General features: G+C 36.4%; 1 protein-coding gene across 3 annotated transcripts in view; it reads right to left on the bottom strand.

Annotated features, from left to right (window-relative positions):
* SKAP2 (src kinase associated phosphoprotein 2) overlaps positions 1 to 21,614 on the bottom strand; it is a 150,633-nt gene extending 129,019 nt beyond the window's left edge. For 2 of the 3 annotated variants that reach the window (XM_060196061.1, XM_060196062.1), the window contains exons 1-4: positions 21,334 to 21,614; positions 11,049 to 11,154; positions 10,237 to 10,262; positions 498 to 605 (exon numbers count right to left, since the gene is read on the bottom strand). In XM_060196061.1, the coding sequence (XP_060052044.1) occupies positions 498 to 605; positions 10,237 to 10,262; positions 11,049 to 11,154; positions 21,334 to 21,400 (307 nt within the window). In that variant the 5' untranslated portion in view covers positions 21,401 to 21,614. The remainder of the gene's footprint in view (positions 1 to 497; positions 606 to 10,236; positions 10,263 to 11,048; positions 11,155 to 21,333) is intronic. The other variant, XM_016189929.2, reaches the window with a different exon arrangement.
* Between the last annotated feature and the right edge of the window lie 1,619 nt (positions 21,615 to 23,233).

Raw genomic sequence — 23,233 nt, 5'->3', positions numbered from 1 at the left:
AGAAATGTGTATTAAAAGAAACATTTGATGAAAACCCGTCTCAGTATGAAATGGCAATATAGGAATACTTAAATATTTTATGAACTCATTTTATCTGAAGTTTTCAGGAAAAGAAACAGATCAAAAGCCTTTTTATTATTTATAAAGTAAATAATAAAACAAGTCATTAAGCAGCACAGTAAAATTAAGCAAGAATCTGATAATGTTAAATTAACCAACAAACTTTGCCAGTGACAATCACATGATAATGTAAGCATTCCTAAAAATTCTAGTGAAAGAAAATTTCCAGGAAAAGAAAGAACTACATACTTGGCAATACCACTAGAGAGAGCTCTTCTGTTCCTTAAACGGTTCTGCTAAAAGTAAGTTAACTGAAGCCTCTGTGTTTATTTGCTCTCTGACAAGACCATCACTTCTACACATTACATTGTTTAACATTAAAGTGTCGAGGTATATTCTACAGGGAAAAAAAAAAAAAACAACAAAATGTCACATACCATCAGAGGGGGCTTCATCATCTTTATCATATCTTTCTGAAGCTAATGAAATGGTGTCTGCAGGCCCAGCAAAAGGGTCATCATATTCATCTCCATCTTCTGTATCACCTAAAAAAATAATAAGAAAAGTGTCTTCTACTTTTCCCAGATTTGGGAGCTACTCTCTTCCTTGATCCAGCGTTCTAGTCCTATTTCCAACCTTGACACCATCTCCCCAGATAATACCTTTGGCCCACCTGCATGTTAGCTGTCAGGCTCAGGCAAAAATTAGTAAAGTCCTGGGCCCCTTGAAATATAACTAAACTAGACCTACTAACTTTTTCCAAAATGGAGACCCCAAATCTCATATGTTACATTCTTGCCTTTAGCTTCCAGGTTATTAAACAAGTTGTTCTTCTTTACATCTTAATGCTTTTTCAGCCACCAAGTTGTAGATGCTACCAGGATGCCAACCTGACTCCCCCAGGCAGACAACCTCACCAATGTACCCTGGAATGCCATCTCTCCAGAGCCCTGCCCTACTAGGAAAAGACAGAAACAGGCTGGGAGTATGGCTCAACCTACCAATGCTCATGTCCAGTGGAGAAGCAATTACAGAAGCCAGACCTCCCACCTCCTGCACCCCATAATAATCCTGGGTCCATGCTCCCAGAGAAATAAAGAACAGGAAAGCTTCTAGTAGAGGAGATGGATATGGAACTCTGCTGGTAGGAAATGTATGTAATTTTACCCGTCGTATCCTATGGTTTTGTCAGTATTTTCTATTTTTTATTTTATAAATAAATTAAATCTAAAAAGTGTTTTCTGTAGTTTATCAACTACTTTTGAATGTTCTTTGTTGAAAGCAGTAATTTTACTGTTAAATTCAGTCAAAGTCAGGGAAAAACAAAGAGAACTTTTTTAAGCTAGGGAAAAAAACAGGTCTTTTTAATGTATATCCAGGTCATATATGAAAAACAAAATTTCTTGTACAAAAGGATATGAGTTCCAAAATCACGATGATCTCTACAGATATGACTACAGACAACATAAGCAGGGTAAAACAAAGTATTTTGTCTAAAACAAAATTAATAAACCCAATAACAATGACAACAGCAACAAAGCATGAAAAACACAACAGAGAAAATAATCCATTAATTCCACTGACCTACTCAATAATTTGAAAAAATATAATTAAAAGTTGGTTATTCAATGTCATATGAACATTTCATATTTCCATTAAAATTCACAGGACATGTTAGGATCAACTGAAAATACTGTTATATTTTCCAAGAGCAGGAATCCTTCATAGATAAAAGTGCTTTAAAACCCATATAAACCTTCTAAAGTCTAACAAGGTGATTTCAAAACTTGAGATATTCAATTATCATTCAGTGATATATTAAACTGGTCAGTTTTGTGCATGATTTCCAAATACTAGGTTGGTCATGGGTTGGTTGGTTGGTTTAGTCTTTTAACCCTCACAATAAAATTTTGTGGTATGGATTTTTCCACATACTCACTTAGGATCACTGTTTTTTTAAAAAGTAAATCTATTATTTATTAGCACAGATACATATTAGACTCATTTTTTCATCAAGATTCCACAACAAAGAAGTGGCATACTTAATACTAAATCAATTATCTGTTAACAATGCATGCTACCTGCTAACAACTTACAATGAAACTGATCAGGTGGTGAATAAAATATCCCTCCAAGAATTGTAGACTATCTATAATATTATATTGAGACCATAGGTAGTAATCTTACCCAGACGAAGGATACTGGTCACCCCATCAATTTGATGTACAGCACCCTATTTCCCACCTTCCTTCTGATAGAGGAAATAGTCTTTTCCAAAACAAAACTGCCAAAGTAATTGTACATCTGTATTTCTTTATAATTTTGCTATCTCTTCAACATTTATTGTCCTTATCCTGAAAGTAAAGATAGGGTGATCTCTCCCATCAAGACACTGCAGGATATGGACAGACAGAACTATCTTGCTAGCAGTCTTTAGTGACCGCATCACTAGCTGTACTATCTAGGGATGCTTAGTCTCCATTAATATTCCAAGGACCATATACAAATACTACCCACTCTTGAGGTCTTAATTTCTCTTTCTCTCAAGCTCTTTAAAGTACTTTTCAGAAAACTGAGTGATCATACAATGTATCTCTTACAGTAAGAAGAGCACTCTAATTGTATGTCTGAGGTAAGAGAGAGAACCTCATAAAGCACTAGTAAAATTACGTTTGAACTGGAAGTGACAGTTCATGGAATACACAGTAATAAAGGTTTTTTACGTTTGAACTGGAAGTGACAGTTCATGGAATACACAGTAATAAAGGTTTTTTAAAAATCTCTCCATTTCCCTTAGTATTATACTCTTAGAAGAGTTTTCATGGCATAACTTTTCTTTTTTAAAGTTTTTTATTATCTTTACTTATTTATTAGATAGAGACCACCAAAAATTGAGGGGGGAGGAGAGGTAGAGAGGGCGAGCCTAAGAGAGACACCTGCAGCCCTGCTTCACCACTAGTGAAGCTTTCCCCCTGAAGGTGGGGACTACTGACTTGAACCCAGGTCCTTGCGCACTGTAGCATGTGCACTCAACCAGGGGCACCACTACCAGGTCCCAAATGGCATATTTTACATCATGAATCATAAAACAAATCTTGTTGTCAAAAATGAAATTATTGGGGTCGGGTGGTGGCGCACCTGGTTAAGTGCACATGTTACCATACGAAAGGACCTGGGTTCAAGCCCCTGGTCCTGCAGGGCGAAAGCTTTGCAAGTGGTAAAACAGTGCTGCAGGTGTCTCTCTGTCTTTCTATCTCCCCTTCCTCTCAATTTCTGGCTGTCTCTATCCAATAAATAAATATAATAAATTTTTTAATAATAATTAAAATATGAAATTAAGATACTTCACCAGCATTTAACATGCTATACTGCTCTGAATAGAAAAATAGTAATAACCAGTAAATACACAGAAAGGATTCTGAAAGTAAACAGATGTTTAGATCTTTTAAGTTCTTGTGAAAATAAACAAGAGAAAAAAATTAAGGGAGTCCGGTGGTGGTGCAGCGGGCTCCGCGCACGTGGCGCAAAGCGCAAGGACCGATGGAAAGATCCCGATTCAAGCCCCCCAGCTCCCCACCTGTAGAGCAAGCGCTTCAAAGGTGGTGAAGCAGGTCTGCAGGTGTCTATCTTTCTCTCCCCCTCTCTGTCTTCCCCTCCTCTCTCCATTTCTCTCTGTCCTATCCAGCAATGGCATCAGTCACAACAACAATAAGAACTACAACAATAAAACAACAAGGGCAACAAAAGGGAATAAATAATAAATATTTTTTTAAATTCAAATTTATGAAATTCTGAAAATCAGAATTACTTTCTTTTCCTTTGATAATATCCTTACTTCTATGCCATAAATACATGCATATGACAATTTGTACTTATATAGGGCAAAATGATATGAAAGCTCCAAAGTTAATAATATATGAGTTAAGAATACTCTATAGAAATTGGTTACTGACATCTTAAAGGCCAGGGTTTGTTTGTTTAGAAAATAACTTTTTGGATTATAAACTAAAAGGAATTTGTCTTCCAGATGTGTCAAGAACAGTACTTTGTTTAAAATTCATTTAAATGGTGTGACATTTATATATTTATCTAAGACAAAAATAAATTAAGTAGTGCCACTGATCTGACTTCTTCATTCCCCCCTTTTAAACCTTTACTTTACAGAAAGTAAAGAAGAAAAATCTCTGAGGTATATATACAAGACTACTTCCTTTATTATAACCTGCCTGAAGTTCAAGGGCTATGTTACTTTTCAATATGGCCTTCTCATTTGACTGTTCTAATAATGATATAATCTTCCCCCTCCCCCCACCTCCATTACTACTCTCCCCCCACCACCACCACACACACACTACTGGCTGTATTACAAGATTTAATTGAACACAGGGGTCGCTGTTGAGTAGTACAAAGCATTTTCCCTCCCTAGGGACCTAGTATTTGAAGCTATACCTGCAAAGACTTCTATAAAATTAAAAGGAAAATGTGTTCAACTTGTGTTTATGTAATATAAAACTGAACTTCAAATCAACAATGGGATCAGGTAAATGTATCCAATACAATTTACAGACATAATTGAAAGCATTACAGCCTAATCAGACATCTAAAAGAAAAGCATGCTCAAATGAAATGTCTACAGAATCATTAGTTGGCAAGTGTTCTATTACAATCACATATAATGTCTGCGGTGCCTTGAGTCTGTGCCAATGACAACAGCATAAATTTTGCATCTCATTTCTGTGGTCATAAAATTAATGATCAGTTTAAAAATACTTCTTTGTAGAAGTTATTGTGCAAAGAAAAGACATGAATGTGTCCCTGTTATGTACTCACAAGGATAATTATGGGGTTGTTGCTCATTAATACTGTTTCTTGTTTCCCTAGAAAAGCATTTGATTTACCCCACAACTTTCAAAAGTTTAATTAACGATACAAAGTTAACAGCCTAAAAAAATAATGAGCCAAGACTTCCCTTCCTACCATTTCAGTGGCAACTTAAATATCATAGTCAAATCAATGCTTAATCATACCACAGTTGCATATCTCTCTGAAAAACATTTATAAATTCATATAGCTGGATTCAAATCATTATTGTCCTTTTTTTATATGGTTTGTCATCCTTTAACATTTGCTAAATGCAAAGAGACAAAGGCCAACAGCAATTTAAATCATGATCTCTATCACCAATTTGTTTGTTTTGTCAAAAGCAAGCCATATTTGAAACACAATCAGGAAGCGATAAACTAAACAATACAGTTTAAATTTATGATAACAATTCCCTCTTATATAGTACACACAAACAACTTAGGCAGGGAATTACTTGAGTGAAAGCAAAAACAAATTAATTTCTAATTTTCTACTCAATTCACATGTCAAACTAATTTCTCAAGTAATAATACAGAGCTACGTTAAGAGAAACAAATATTTAATTTGTCATTTAAAAGAATCTATAGCTTAATTCTGAAAACTTCAAAAAACTTAAGCCACAAAAAAACAAGAAAATTCTCTTTATATCTCTTTTTTATTGTAAAAGACAATTTCAAAATAAGCACATCATTTCTCAAACACCACCTCTGAAATACAGTCCACTTACTACAGGTTCCATATCAAACATGTTTAACACGTCTGTATGAAGCTGGAGATAGGAGGGGTGAAGAAAGCTGCAAGTTGCTCAGATTTCACTGGAGAGATAACGCTCAAGTGAGTGTACACTATGTTAAGAAGGATATAGGAAGGGGAAAGAAACTAAACATCATCTAGACTTTTGGCTTTTCTGTGGTTTTAAGGATTCTATTATAACACACTCAAATGTATCCCTTATCTAACAGTTCTTCTAATAAGAAAATATATTAGTTTGCTCCACTAATAAAGTTAATAATACAAATGAGGTTAAGAGAAATTGCTAACTAAATCTATGCATATTTAACAATATCATTGGAGTCTTAAAGAAAAAACATTAAACTAACAGTTTACAATTAGAGGAAATATAAAAGAGAAAATGTGAACAGTAATTACATTTTTTGAAAGCTGTGGACACTAATACCTTACAATTCTGAAAATTATTCTTCAGAAATATCTTTCAATGTCTTACCCCTTTTTAATCGTTTTCTTTTCAGTGATTTTTAATTTCTTCAGAAATTATTTGAAAACGACTAAAAATCCAAATCAACATAAATGCTCTTGATAAGTGAAATTGAATCTAATGAGTAAGTGCACCTACTATCTGGCATAGGTATCTTCACATTATCTTAATCAGGGGCCAGGCAGTGAAGCTCCAGGTTAAATGCACATAGCACATTATCTTTATCAGTCTATAATGAGATAATCCTAATTAAATCACCACTAGAAATCACAAAACTAGCATAATGGCATCAATACATGTAATAAATGTATCATATGCTATATATATATTATAAAATCCTGTCTTTACACTCAGTCAATAAAAGTCTTTACACAACTAGTAATACATTTTCATAGCATATATATATTTTTTTTTTTTGAAGTCACACATGACTTGTGAGCTTACTTTGTGGCAATGAAGAATTATAAGATAGTTGCAATTTAAGATAGTTCTTAAAATTAAAGCTGAGAGAGAGCTTCTCTCAGTAAAGCACATGCCTTACTAAATATGAGGCTTTAGTTTGAGCCCCAGTGCTATATGAAAGTACCAAAACACTTCTTCTAGCGTTTGCCCTTCTTCCGTAGCCAGTTAAATGGCTTTGAAAGTGACTGGGATCCATGTGGATTCAGTCGGCTAGGAAGGATCATCAGTTTCTCCAATGAATGGGTACTCACGGGATGCACCAAAACACTGAGAGAAGAAGCTCCATCAGTGGTAGAGTGGTGCTGTGGTAGCTTTCCCTGTCTCTTTGAAATAAAAAGAAGGGAAAAATTGCTCTGGGAACAGCAGTGTCACAAATGTGACCATGGTGCCACTTTTTTTTTTAAGTTCTAAAATTAGCACAATTTTAGTGCATGAAGCCTAGGCTCAGATTTCACTTTCATACAAGCTCCACAGACTCCAGCAATACTGCTAAATTAGTGAGCTATACTGCAAATGCAGAAAAGGAAACTAGAATTTGACAGCTACTCTGGAATATCCAACAAAGAAGGAATGCTATTCAAAACAGGACACACTTTGAATAAGAAATAAGAGCTAGACTAGAAAAAAAATTGGTTTTAATTACTTAGATTCAAATCTTTTTTAAGTACAAAGAATATTAAGGAATTTAGAAAAACAACAGTTAATTCATTTTAAAGGCAGTTCTACCTGGAAAATCTAGACTTGTGTATGCTAAGATATCAAATGTGGGTCTTAATAATTAAACATATAAAAAGAGAAGTTGGTATAGAAAGGAATATAAATAAGAAGTTGAGAATTACTTTAATGGACAAGCTTCAATATCTAGGAGTTACTACCCCCCAAATAATAATAATAATAATAATAATAATAATAATAATAATAATAATGTTTCTACCAATTCAAATTATTCTCACAACAGAAAAAAAAATTAATCTCCTAAGATCTATGCTGCTTAGTGTTTCAATAATTATATCAATTCTATTTTCAGAACTGGCATACCTCAAGCCTTAAAGTCTGTGTTGTTAAATCTCAGGAAAGGAAGGAAATTGCTAAAGTATAAGGGGTGGAGGAGATATGGGAAGGAAGGAAGGATGATAGTCATCTGTGTTCATGAGAGAAACCGATAATTTACTAGAAATGAATAGGGCTAAATTAATTTATTTAAAACTCTCTACCTAGTCCTTTTTTTCTCCTAGTCATGACACTAGACTGTTACTTAACTGTAACTTTTTTAAGGCCATGTGAAACAGAAATATAAAAACAGCCTCTGCTCACTTAATTATGACCCCATATTGACCTGGAAAGGCAGGGGAGAAGGGGGCACCGGTTGGAGGAGTAGAAGTGCTGGTGGGGGAAGGAAGAACAGGAAAACCATAGAAGAAGAAGAAGGAAAACATCCAAAGGAGATTCCTTACCTTGGAAGAAGATCATCTAAAACTACAGTAGGCAAATGTAAGTAAAAATAAAACAAACAAACAAAAAAAAAAACACTACGAAAATATACTCATGTGAACTTACTCAGTATAAGGATCTGATAATATAGTCCCATTTTTATGATAAAAAGTATCTTGAACACATTTGTGCAATTAAGTCTATACTGACTTCCATTTACTATTCCCAACAAAATATAGGAAATAGTATTTTTAGAACAAAGCAGAATATACTTGGCAGGTACACTGGCATAAAATTGCTCTGCTTCACACATTTCTCTAAGGTATATATATATATATATATACCTAGTATCTCCAGAGGCTTACTTTTGAGTCTTTTTGATAATTAGTTAATAGGATACAAGAGGATTGAGCTACAAAGGACTTATTCAGAAGAAAAATTATTATGGGGAATCTCTGAATTCTATATTATTTGAACTCTTACTTCAGGCTCATTTTTCTTTAATTTCTATCAAATATCATATAAACTTCCATTATCTTTAGAGAGAAAGAATGTGTCTCAGTAATGCAATTTTAATATCCACACACCTGAACAAGTGTTAAACCAGAATACCAAAGGGAAAGTTCCTACCCCATTATTGAATCATATGCAATTATACAATGACTTCATGTTATCATGCTTTCTTAGCTTAAAAACTTTAATGTTTAAGACAAAATGAGAGCTCAATAAGCAGTCACTGGAACAAAACATACCTTTTAAGAAGAGAGTAAGACTCTGATACCTAAATTTCCTCTCTATAAAAGCTATCATAGGGTGGGAGAGACAGCATAATGGTTATTCAAACGAACTTTCATGCCTGAGGCTCCTAAGTCCCAGGTTCCATCCCCCGCACCACCATAAACCAGAGCTGAGCAGTGCTCTGGTGTTTCTGTTTCTCTCTCTCTGCATCTCTCTCAAAAAATAAAATTAATAAAAAAATTTTTTTAAAAAGCTATCATAATTGAAATATATTAATTCACTGTTTCTGTAATCATCTATGTAATACGCAATATGATTTAAGCAACCCACAGTGTAGGATTTGTTATATAGACTACAAATAAACAGGCACTTGTAGGGAGGGGGGATTTCCTTTCCTTCTCTTTATTTAATAGCATTAAAATTTTAATATAGAAAAAAGTCCTCTTTCTCCCTCCAATCACACTGATTTTGATGGTTAAAAAGTAAAAAGAAAACTGTGGTCTCTTCACAGTCTGATTTTTTAGGTTATCTGCTTAAGTATAAGTTTTACTGACTATCATTATCCTCTCACTTATCAGTTAGCAGAAATATAAATTACTCTGTGGTAGTAACCACAGTTAGAAGACGCGATATAGACTATGCTCCCCCAAACCCAAAGCACAGCTCCACATGGGTTATTTGACCTCATGTTGTGACCCTCACACCAGCATCCACATAACCCATCATGGAAGTAAGGACCGGTGTACACCCAGTTTCCTTTACAGACATGAAGTAGATGGAGCTTCCCATGCCTTTCCTGGTCCAGTTCTTAGTATGCTAAGCAGCTGTCTCTCAAATGTAAAAGATGACAAGCTACCTGCAAATGTAAAAGATGACAAGCTACCTCACATACTCCCCCCACCCCCACCCCCACACACATCCTTGGGAAAAGAAAATTGATCCCATTTTGAACATTCCTATAACACACACTTGTTCATATCAAAAGAATCACAAGGATAATAAGAACCATTTGGGGGGAAAGGCTTTCCTTATGTTCTCAAAGATCTGTACTATCTTTTAAACAGTTACCCTATAGAAACATAACCTCTGAACACTGCCAGACTCTCCTGCTTCCACCATAACTATTAACATCATCTCTGTAGTATTAAATGGTCTCGTATCACTCCTATTTTATCAAATTATCCCATGTGTAACGAAGGTTTAGACATTTCCTAACATATTTCTGTCACTAAGAAACTCAGAATGTTAAGACTATGAAGTACAGAAGAGCTCTGCTTCAGAAGACTATGCAGAATAGACTCTGGGTATGCTTTTTAATTTTCTTCTCAGCAGGGGGAGCTAGCACTCTCATCTTGAAAGTCTTAAGTATACATACAGAAATAAAAATTATTAAATCCAGCTATCAACTTTCAATACAAATTAATTGTCCTAATGAAAATCTACAAGGGAAAAACGTGAAATTTTACCTTTGTCTTGAAATTCCTGAATATATCTGCAAAATAAAGTAGAAAAAAAGATTTATTAAATGAGGGCTAACCAAACAAAATGAGGCCTGATCAGTGATAAAAATTCAAATCCTTTTTAAGATCTATGTTGAGAAAAAAAAAGCTATTTCCTATTCAGAAATGACAATTTCAAAAGACTTAAGAATTTATTTTTTAAAAAGGTATTAAAGTCCTAAATAATAATGGTAAAATTAGGATATATCTCCAATAGTTACAATTTATATTGCATTTATTCCCTTACTGACAATTAACAGACTTATTCAGTATGAGATCGTTTCTATATTTATATTAAAATCCTTAACTTATCTGTAGCTATCATTTAAGCCAAATATATCCCCCCAGATAGTCAAAACAAGCAGATAAAAATTAATATAGTACTTTGACAAAATATATATGATCCAAAACCTTCATTTAAAAAAAAAGAATATTATGATAAGCATGTCTGATTTTAAAAACCATGATAGTGGGAATATTTTTGTCCCTTAAAAATAGTTTTAAAAATTATGTTAGGCTATAAATTTAATTTCAGAATAACCTTTTTTTAAAAATATTTATTTTTTAACATGAGGGGAAGAAAAGCAGAGGACCAAAGCATCCATCACTCTGGCACATGTGATACCAGGGATCAAACCCTCAAACTTACGATATTAAGTCCAAAGCTCCATGCCACCCTCACCTCCACTCCCACCCAGATTAGAACACAATTCCTTATTAAAATACTGTAATTGCTTCTGTGTAAAGAATTAGTAACAAAAACAAAGTAAATGACTTACATAGACTTTACATCTTTTATCTTCTTAATAAGGGATTCTCTCTTTTCCTTTGCTTTCTTGGATAAATTTTCTCCTCTCAGTATGTCCGCTACAAATGTTTCAACATCTAAACCATGAAATATAAGAAAAAGGACACAAATTGTAGGAAAGAACATTTTTTTTTGCACCATGTGCGCTTAACCCGCTGTGCTACCGCCGCCCCCCCCCAAGAACATTTTTTTAGGAAGACAAATAAGACAATGATTGCTTCTACCCGTAAATGTTAATATCTGTGCAATCTATTATAGTTATCTATCAATTCAAAGCATAACAATTGAAGTATGTTTCAGATACTAAGCTGGACAAATTTGTTCACCACTTAGCTAATAAAATTTGTATGCTCTACTTATGCTAGCACAGCAAATGCTATCTGAATGTTTGGCATCATTAAAGCAGGAAGAAGCCCACAAGTTCTAATAAACTATGGTGTCCCATAAAACAAATTCTCTTAAATAAAAGCAAGCACAGAGTTTTCACATATGTGGTACTATCATTTTATAATACCCTATAAGTCCCTGTTTGAACAGGTCATTCACAGTATTTTATCAATATGAGCTAATGTCTCTGGCAAGAGCCTCTTTTTTTTCCAGTGTAATACACTTTCAAATATGAATAATGTTTAAAGATTTACAAGAACCATAAATCCTTTTCTAACCACGATTCCCAAATCAAGCCCTCCTCCTTTCTACCTGCCCCTCCCACTCTGATCAAGCATCTCAGATAAATGAAGATAACCAGCTGTGTGGTTTTGTGTCATCTTGCTTCCTGACTTGTAATTATCACCTGGAAATATTGATTTAGATGTAGGAAGTAGTGGGAGGGGGACTCATCCACTAGTTCTTTCAAATAGAATAATCAAGAGATAAAATTTCTTCACATAGCATTTCCACATAACCACTTTTTAAAAACTTATAGGATATGACCAAATTATATGGTTTCTAGTTCTTGTTAAAATTTCAACAAATCCTTAAGGAGTTTACTTTATAACAGCCCCATCTCATTGCTCATGAAATATTGTACAATTTTAAATAGTTTACTTTGAAAATTTCAAGACCCACTTTGAGATATCTAGTATAGAGAAAACTGTAAGTCCTGATGTATGACAGTAAATCATTCACTCATCAAAGAGATAGGTGTATGTTTTACTTTTACTTAATTGAACTGTCACCTCTCACTGAAAAAAAAAAAGCTGTATCAAAACATACAATAGAATTACATGTAATTAATTCAAAGCAAGATAATTAAGTGTTTCAACTGTACTTATAATTAACAAAGGACTATTATTTGAAGATGTTGTAATTGATCTAAAATTCTTGATTATGAAAGAATCTTGATCTAATGAACAAAGCTGATTAAACTGTTATTCCACACATTTGTGATGAATGCATAAAAGCAATTTTCACTAAATCAATGACAATGAAATAATTAAAATTTAATCTCTGAATAGCTTTCTGATTAGAAGCCCATTAATGACTAATATTAAAAGTAAATATCAAAATGAAATGAAGGCAAGATGTCAGAGCTTCTCTTTCCTTAAGCTGTCCATGATATGAAAAGGAAGACATAATAAATAAATAAGTAAATAACAGCATAACCCAGTGTTGGTGCAAACTGAACAGATTTCTTTAAAGTGAGTTTAAAATAATGAAACATGAAAAGATGTTCTCATCCAAAGTCTTTAAGTTTTGTACCCAGAGGAGCAAGTAATCTTTGCACACTCATATATTAGCTGAAATGGAAGACCACTGTTTTCTCCCAGATGGTTACAATAAATCTACTAAGAAAGTAGAAAGAGAAACTGTTACTCTACTACTAATTCTTTCTTCCAACTGAACTCAGTACTTGGGAGAATCACAGGCACAATCACTGGTGAATAGTCTACTTAATGTCATTTCCCTCACTGTTCGTCTTTAATTCCCTCATCCACCAGTATTTAATTGCCTATTTTACATTTTCATTATACAATCCAGGTTTAAACAAACGGGATCTATTTTCTATCTCCGGAAGCAATAACAAAATGAATTACAAGGTCACTTCAGTTCTAGAAAAACTAAAAAGAAGAAGAAGAGAGAAAGAAAGGAAAAAGCTGAAATGTATTTCCTAGCAGTTCAAAAAATAACTAAGTACTGATCCATGCAAATCTTTTCTGATAAAATACTTGCTGAAAAGGCACGAAACTGCAGAATGCCTGCTGTTTTCCAGTGTTTACTGATGGGGAGTGAGACACTCACAGCTTGGGCAGAAAAAAAGATTTATATATTTAAAGCGGTCTTTTACATTTATTTATTCTTAAACTTATCCAGAAGAGAGGCTTAAGGAAACTAAAAAAGTTTAATAAACATAATTTTTAATTATTTCTCAAAAGGAACACGGAGAGTATAGTAAGTACTTTTTTTCAACTAGTCATTTAGTAATGATCGACAAAATTGTGGGATAAGAGGGAATTGAATTCTATACAATTCCCACTACCAGAGTTCCGTGTCCAATCCTCTCCATTGGAAGGAGGAACTACTTGGGAAAAAAAAAAAAAAAAAAGGCAAATAAATTAGAAACTTAGAAGTTCCTGCAATTATCTTAGTCAATGCCTACAGACTCGCTTGTTTTTTTGTTTTTTTGTTTGTTTGTTTGTTTGTTGAGGTCTGCATTATTTCCTAAAAGCCACACTGTGCCTGTGTGGTTTTTGAATCCAACGAATCCAGCTTATTCCAGGCGAGGTATCTCCGGACAAGTTGTACAATCGCCTTCAGCAAGTCTCTGCGCAAAGCTCCGTCCCAGTTCTCCCAGCGCAAAAACAGCCAGAAAGCAAGTTACCAGGACTTTACTGGGAGATACTTGGTCTCTGCCCTCTGTGTGTTAAATCCCCAGGGCTCCTTTCCATCAGAGCTTTAAACAGCAAGCACTGGGTTTAGGACAGTGCCCTAGCTAGACAAATGGGGCTGGATCTGCGGCTTTGTAGTTCGGGCTAAGGGTAATATTTCAAAAGCAAGCAATAAAAGTCCTGGGCAAATCAAACTCTCCTCTGGCTGGTTGAAAAAGATATTTGAAGCTTTTTATTGTGCTTTGAATAGCCCTGCAAACGTTAAACTAGCCCCCTTCTACTTTCCAGGAGGGGTCGTGTCCCTAGGTTAATATGTAGATTTCACTAATTCCAGACAACAGCAAATCGGGAACAGCTATAATCAGATTACAAGAAAAAGTCGCCCTGCCTCCTGGATGGCCCTTGGCCTGGTTGGTTAGAATCCTCTTCTTCAGAGGGAGGAGTCCCCCACTCACAGCAGCATTTGCAACTGGGAGAGAAGCTTGAGGGTGTTCACCTGGCCAGCAGTGCCTGAAAAAGTGCAGTTCGAGGGTGTCTCCAACTCACCAGGTTTAACTCGCCCAGCTCTGCCCTCTACTAGAAAGACTACAGTTCTGTGCAGCAGGCATTTAGCTCCAGAATTAGTCCTGTTTCTAACAGCCTCGGTGTTCAAATCATCAACCCAAGAAAAAGTTATACCAGCGAATGTATACAGATGGGGTGTTGATTTTTGCTATTCTTAAACTTTAAACACTGTCAAAAGCAATCTGTTGACAATCTCCTGGTACAATTGTAACGATCTGGGGAGAGTGTCCTAAAAATAGCTGATTTGAAATTACTGCCATAAATAAATATTAAAGTCTCAAAACAAAACAAAATTACCAGAGAGCATCATGCAATTTAAGTTAAAAGCAGTTTAAGTTAGAAGACTCTCAACATCCATCACAACTCCTAAGAGGCAAACACACCAAATGGTGCTCCCCACCTTTTTTTTTCCCTTCCTTTCTTTCTTCTTCTGTACATATGACCACTATCTTCCCCAGAGTTCTGAGTGAATAGGACAGGTAACTAACACATCTAGTGCATAAAGTTGATGTTACCACCAACTTCCAGATGGATCAAAAAGGTAAAAACCACACTCAAAAGTTTTTTAAAATCTTATAAATGATAAACAATAGACTCCTAGAAGCTGAGTACATAGCACAGATTCACACTCATGAAGAGAGCCCAGGTCTGACCACTTGCCCTCACTACCTTACACCGGCAAAACAGCCTGGAATATGACTTGCAGCTGTATGATGAAAACAAGTAACAAAGATAACAACTGATGTCTTGCTTCATTCCTCCCATCACCACCCAATACCTCCCTAAATCAGCAGATACACACAGCTTCTGATGGCCTTCACTGTACAGAAAGGAAAGCAAGAACTGGCCAGAATACCCTACCATTTGCTCAGATCAATGAAATAAATGTAAAGCCACTCACACCTCGCTCCAAATGGCTTAATTACTTAATTCCATATCTTTCTCTGCTTCATGAAATGGGCCCAGTTTCACTTTGCATTCATAAAGTTGCCATCACCAAAATTCATGTGGTAAGAAGCCTAACCTATAATTTAAGTTGGCATGGGGGAGGTCAAATATGTGTGGGTTTTTTTTCCCTCCTATGAGAGAGTTACAGTCTAATCCACACACAGTGGCATAAAGAGAAAAATCTATTGAAATGGGCCTAAGTAGATCAATGGAGCCAAATGCCCAAAGTTAGAAAATGGCTAATTGAAAAGCTATTGATTGTTCTAATCAATGCCTTCCTCTTGATTACCTAGCATGCTTAAGCACTTATGGGTTATGTTGAAAGTGGACTTTTTGAATAAGAAAGATACATGAAGACATACAAGATGTTCTCAAAGCCAACAAAATAGCTCACTTGGGTAATATGTTGCTTTGCCATATATATGACCCACTTTTGAGCCTGACCCTCACCACATAGAAAAAGCTTTGATAGTGTTGTAGTCTCTTCCTCTAACACACACACACACACACACACACACACACACACACACACACACTACACACCTAATCTTGCAATCGTACAATCCAATCATCTGACAATTTTTTAATTGGCCTTGGGGGTTAATAATTTATTTTGATAGAAAACTGAACTGTTGAAAGACAGGGAAGAACTTCTTTCACCTCTAAAGGATGGCTCTTGATTAATGGCACCTTCGAATAATAAAAATAGTGTTAGCATGCATTTCTAAAGAAGCTGCAGTGAATAACAGATTAGTCTAGAATTTACACTATATTCACTGTTAAACAGCATCTATTGTAATGAGTTCAGAACGTGATTGAAAACGAAATGTAAACTCACTGAAATGAAAAAGATAGACTTGGCTTTAATTGGAAAAGACAAACTAAGTGAATAATGAGTATATAAAAACTAGCCTATGCCACTTTTATCACCCATATATGACACTTAATCTTAAATTTATGAGAGACAACTGAACTGTGTTTCAAATCATCAGAGGATTTTCCTGTTCTGTTATTTGTATCGTTTTGCTAGTAATACTTTGTATCGTTTTGCTAGTAATACTTTAATGCTGACAACGCAGAGATAAACCCATTTGGAATTTTTTAATATAGTGTTCATACTTTAGTACATTTAGATTCCTTGTTAAAGAAAAGGAGGAAAAAAAAGAATAATTCCATTAAGAATGACTATAAAAACTGTGTACTATTTTGAGCCTTGTTTAGTAACTTGCCATGAAAATACTTTAAATGGGAAGCAAGTTAGGCAAATATCCTCCCTGAAGAAAAAGTAAGCTACTATATGTTCAAGAGAGGCAATAATTTCACTAACATCAAATCCTAATTATCCTGTTACTTAACCCAACTAAGAAACTACACAGTTCTGGTACCTTAATGTATACACATATACTCCTACTTCCAGCAGACAATGTTAGTAGTATAAAAGCATAGACTGATTTCATTCTGAAGCCAGATGTTCAACTGTGTGCTCATTAGTTATTACTGCAAAAAAAAAAAAAAATAGAGCAGAGTAGTTTTTGCTCTGCAGGAAAATCCAGGTGCTAAAGAAGTAGGTGACTATTGGTGACTCAGTAGGTGGCACTCTTTCCTCTAAGACTCAAGCAATGCCCTAGAAGAAAGTTATGGGAAACTACATAGACCATAAATACATTTCAGAGGAAAAAAATAAAACCAAAATCTTGACCACATTATAAATGGGACTTTGAAAACGATGGAAATCAGTCTTATTACTGTCAGCTTTGAAAAAATTCTCTCTCAAATCCAGCTGAGTTGTATCATTAATGTAGTGCTCCTAAAATGGCTATTGGTTATGAATGTATGAAGAAAAAAATATGGAAATCCTCAATAGAGTAAAATGTAAAATATTTCTAATAAGAACTACACGTGAGCAAAATCTCAGGCTCACTTGAAAACCATATAGTCATTTTGTTCATGACTGACCTGGCTTAGCTTGTTCATTTTTTCAGAGCACTGACAACCACTATTCTTTGAACACTATTTTTTTTAATTTAATAAAAAGAAAATAACATGCTTCTATAGTTTTCCTTTTTTAATTTATTTATTGATTCCCTTTTGTTGCCTTGTTTTATTGTTGTAGTTATTGTTGTTATTGATGTCGTTGGATAGGACAGAGAAATGGAGAGAGGAGGGGAAGACAGAGGGGGAGAGAAAGACAGACACCTGCAGACCTGCTTCACCACTTGTGACGTGACTCCCTGCACAGGTGGAGAGCCGGGGGCTTGAACTGGGATCCTTATGCCGACGCAGGTCCTTGTGCTTTGCGCCATTTGCGCTTAACCTGCTGCGCTATCGCCCCACTACCAGTTTTCCTCCCCCCCCAAAAAAAAAAACCAAATGAGTGAGAACACCTGTTTACAAACCACTAACATCACTATACACAGAGTGATGTTTTATCACAAGTGAAGAGGGGTGGATCTAGTTCTTCTCACCTTCTTGCCTGCCTACAGGATAAATTCACATAAATCAAAATATTTTTGCTATTAACCTTTGTCAAAACAGCAGGATGTGGGAGAAGATTCAATGTACAAGATTTGGAATTATTATTTTATTTTAATCTGGTTAAACCTGTTCTTCTATTGTTATAAAAAAATGAAAGACTGCCTGCATTGCATATGGCAGCTGAAATGCTGCTTTTAATCTCACACACACACACAGTAAATTTCTTCTATTTATAAAACAAAGAAATAATTCAACATTGTTATTAAACGTATAGGAATTAATGATTTAATAAACTGAATCCATGGGAGTATAAATAAATAAGTCAGACTAGTCACTTTGCAAAGAAGTATTATTAAATCTGAATTAAGAATGATAGTCCATGGTTTTTGCATGTCTTTTTTTATCTTTTTTTAATATTTACTTATTCCTTGTTTCATTGTTGTAGTTATTATTGTTACTGTTATTGATATAGTTGTGTTGGATAGGACAGAGAGAAATAGAGAGAGGAGGGGAAGACAGAGAGAGGGAGAGAAAGACACCTGCAGACCTGTTTCACCGCTTGTGAAGCGACTCCGCAGCAGGTGGAGAGCTGGGATCTCGGACCGGACCGGGATCCTTACGCCAGTCCTTGCGCTTCACCACATGTGCGCTTAACCCGTTGCGCTACCACCCATCCCCCAGGTTTTGACATTTCTACAGTGTTTGTTTATTTGTTTGTTTGTTTAAAGGTAAATGAGAAGATGGAAGACAAATACTGAAAAAGAAGTCTAAAACTACTATAGTCAGAAAGAAAATAAAAAAATTGGTCGCCAACTGCAGGGGGAAAGCTTTGAGTGGTGAAGCAGGGCTGCAGGTGTCTCTGTGTCTCCCCCTCCCCTCTCAATTTCTGGCTGTCTTTATCCAATAAATAAATAAAGATTTAAAAATTGGGAGGAATATATATATGAGTATCTTAATCAGATATTTAATGTATAAAACATACAGTGATTTAGATAACAGGCACATGAAACACAAAGGAAAATAGATAAGCAATGTCATTTTAGCAGGCAATATCTCTTAACTTCCTTTTGTTTTTTTTCCGAAGGTAAGGGTTTAACATGTCCAACCTAATTTCTTAACTTCTCTACCTGACATTTCAATGTGGTACCATCCTTTCTAGAAGTGTTCAACTGTCAGCCACAACAATCTCTACCAGCAGCTCCTTCGCAATTTCCAAGCAAGTACTAAGAAAGCAATAACTCTACAATTCAAGCCAACACTAATTCTTCCTCTGAAATCTTAGTAATTTTAAACTTAGCCATTTATTGTTACCAAACATACTTAAATTATGCAAATCAACATACATAATCCCAACAGAATTTAGAGGAAAAAAGCAAAAAAAAAAGATAAAAGCATTTATTCTTAAAAACTCCAGCTTAAAAAAAACAACCTTAATTATAACCAAGCATTTAAAAGTTCATAATTCTCTTAGTTAAATTTTAAAAGAAAACTGGAAAACATCGGCTCACTTGTGTCGTTGCCCTAAAAATATGTGTTTCCTCGTATCCATAATTTTTGGAAATATTTCAAAATAGTGCAAGTGAAATTTACAATCACCAAGTTTTTGTACTTGTTTTTATATTGAATGCTTTAATATACATATTAAATTTGCTATAATAATGTGAAAATACTGAAATGTCAAAAGATGTGGCTGAAGTACTGACTAGAGAGATGGATAAAATATATGTAAGGAGTTAGCCCTGCCAGATAATTTCACATCAGGTAATTCTGAGTTTTCAGTTAATCTGGTGTCTACATATAAGGGTCACCTAAAATACTTTAAATCTATGGGACTCAGAGAATCAAGGGTCTTATAACCTAAATAGCATACCCTCTGTAAATGTGTATAGATCCAAATAGCCGAGGTAAGTGTCAACTATGGGAGCTGTCAAACTTTAAAAACATGTATTCAGAGACCTATATTTTATTTCTTAAAATTAAAATGAAAAGAGAAACATCTTATTTTGGAGTACTGGCAAGCACTCTTCTGATCTGGTTATAAAGTAATAGTTCTAAACAAACAATTCCAGCAATTGCCACAATGCAAATGTTAATTGTACTAAGATAAAATTAGTGCTTGTGTGAAACTCAAAGTTGTCCTAAGCCAGTCTTCATAGAGCTTTCAATATTTTCTATAGTATTTCTCATTAATGACAAGCATTTCTTAGAATACTGTCCTCCCACAAAGGCATCCATCACACTGTAATCATGTTCACACAAACCCAAGTTTGCAATAATACACAACTGATATTATTTCCTCTAGCATATTCATAATGCAATAGCCTATAGGATATCTGGTCCCATGATGCTGTAACAGTAACTTACTGTTTCAAATATCACATTTTATATGTTTTTTATAAGATTAAGCACTTGTGACACAAGCATCTAAGAGACTCTCTGAATTATTCATGACCAATACTAACAAATACTTGACACCTAAATTAAAATCATCAAAATTCAGTTGCCAAAATTCTGATGTATGCATGATAGACTGAATGATGGTTAAGAAAGCCAGAGCATCAGGAAAGGTAAGATTTGTGCTGCCCTAAAAATACAAATTTTCAAACTTATTTGGAAAGAGAAAAACCTTATTGGCACTAAGTGAAAACCGCATATCTCCATGTCCAGTACATTTATGTACAAGCAGAACTTCATCTTTAAGTTCTGAAATAAGTTCCTGTAAATGACAACTTAGAAGTGAAAAGGGGAAGATGAGGGTGCAAAAAAGACGTACTTTGATCGTGTGACACAGGAAGCTGGACTTTAACACACCCTTCCTTTTTTGTGTGAATGTGTTGCTCAGGCTGAAGACAAGTGGCCATTTGAGAATCAGACTCTTTGAAAGTCTTTCATATGAGTGAGCCGAAGATTCAAGAAGAAATCCAAGTTTTTTTTTTTAAATGACAAGCCCTCTCGTCCCATAAACGCTAACTAACACCGGTAGTTTGGACATATCTCAGCATCTCTTCATACACCATTCTCCGCTCTTAGTCTACCAAAGTACTTCTTTGGACTCCTGCTGTCTCCCCAATTCTCGCGTCTGCGTTCATTATCTCTCCTTCCTCCCCGCCCCCTCTACACACACGCACACACACACGCACCCACACGCGCGCGCGCGCGCGCGCGCAGCCTTCACGGTGCATACAAAACTGTTCTGACCCCAATCGTGTACAAGCTCATCAATAAGGGCTAATCTATCTATCAGGCCCGGATTCCAGAAATCGAGAGACACGCCCTCTCCCTGTCTCAAGGCAAACTCCCCTCTTCCCCATCCCTGTCCCGCCCCCACCGACCAGGAGACGCGGGGACCGCGGGGAGCATCTCAGCGCTTCTGTCCCCACCGGCTCGCCGTCCCCGCGCCCCCGCCCGGGCAGCCTCGCCCACCCCCTTCCCGCTCATTACCTGCCAACAGGTTCCTAATTTCCTCGGGGAGGGGGTTGGGACAGGAGGTGCTGCTGGGGTTGGGCATGTTAGAGAGTGCAGGGAAGGATCTATGCTGAAAGGGAGAGCGACGGACCGGGGTTGCCGCTGCTACCTACACACGGGGCTAGCGGTCCCAGAAAGGACAGCGAGGCTACACGAGTCCGGCTGCGACCAGGCAGGGACTCCCAACAAGGAAGTCTCGGAAGCCCCAGCCAGCAGCAGCTGGGTTCTCAGCCCAGCCCCTCCTTGGCAGGTCGGGGGGCGGGACGGGGGGGGCGGGGAGGCGTGCGGATGGGTTCAACTGCGCATGTGTCTTCCTCAATTTTTCCCTGGCCTCTGGAGAGCCGCGGGACAGGCCACGCCCACCTCACGTCATCTCGCGGGAGGAGGAGCCGCCGGTGAGAAGGGAGAGGATCGCGGCTGCGTGGGCTGACCCCGCGTATGAAGTCCGGTGCCGCCATTTTGGGTACTGGTGCCAATGCTATTAGTGACCCTTTCTCCAGGATCCGGGAAAATTGATCCTTAAGCTTTTCGGGTAACGAGTCTTTCTGGCCTGTGGTCAGCGCTACCGCGGTTGAACACCTCGCGCTGTAACCCATAAGGAGTGCTTGAGTGTCCTACTCTTTCGTTACCTTCTTTGTCTCATGGAAGGAAGGTAACTAAAGTCCTTTCTTCCGCCAGTCCTTCCAGGGACGTCAGCCTGGAGCTGCTCCCTAGAGCGTCCTCCCTGGCCTGCTCATTATCTCACCTAATTCGGCTTCTTGGGGGTCATTGGCCCAACTAGTGACCAAGAATGTGGCATTCTAGGCACTGTTCTTCTGCTTTAAAAAGACGTAATTAAACGCACTGTCCATAAGGATCAACAAGAAAATTGCCGGTGGCAATTAATAGAACAGAATTATAAAATCTCTTCTCTCATAACTGATCATTTCGTCAACAGATTCTTTTTGAGTGAGGCTGGGGAAATAACAGTGATCATATAAATGGCTTTTGTGCCTGAGATGCTGAGATCCCAGGTTCAATCCTCAGCACCACCGTAAACCGCAGCTGAGCAGTGAATCTCACCCTGCACCTTTCTGTATCTATGTCACTAAAATATTTTAAAATTCTTATTGAGTGTCCTCTATCTCAAAATCTTTCTAAAGATTTACTTCATAGTGAGATAGGATTTAGAGAGAAACCAAAGTGCACTCTGGCACATGCAGAGCCTGGGATCTTACCAGGCGCCTCAGACACGCAAGTCCTGCATGCTACCAGCTGAGACACTTACAATTTACTCCAAAAGACAGGCCTGGCATCTATAAAATTGTGTTTGTTTTTTTTTTTAAGTAGGTAGGTAGGTGAATGACTGATTTGATAAGTATAGGTAGCGAGGTGATCATTAGGCAGAACGACACCTCACAAAAACTGCCCAGATAGGTATGTAATAGGATAAAAAAAAGGCACTACCTACAGAAACATCTTTCCTGCTGTTGCTATTGTATTTTAGATGTATTCTTATGACTCTAGTCACAATGTATATAAATTGTTTATTACTCTACCCTCCAACCATCACTAGATTACTTATAATTTAGTTCTCTTTAGAGTCACTTAGCCTATTAAACGTGGATGATCAAGGCCCTCTCCCAGAGATTCTGATTCAGTCTGCTAAGCCCAGTGGGTGATTGCGATTTTAGACATTCTGAGATTTGATTATGAGAATCACTTTACTACTCCCCACTCCCTGAAGAACAGAATTTGTCATAACTTTCTCCCCACAATGGATCCATAACCTGATGTAAAATAATGACTCTATTGCAATTTCATTAAAAAAGAAAGCTCAGACATTAGTAGTAAAAAAAAGTGGTCAAATGCAGTCTCATTTTTGTGTAAATCTCTA

This window comes from Erinaceus europaeus, chromosome 8 (assembly GCF_950295315.1).
Source record: "Erinaceus europaeus chromosome 8, mEriEur2.1, whole genome shotgun sequence".
Classification (NCBI taxonomy): Eukaryota; Metazoa; Chordata; class Mammalia; order Eulipotyphla; family Erinaceidae; genus Erinaceus; species Erinaceus europaeus.
The sequence above is the reverse complement of the archived record's forward strand: the minus strand, read 5'-3'. Positions and strand labels throughout refer to the sequence as shown.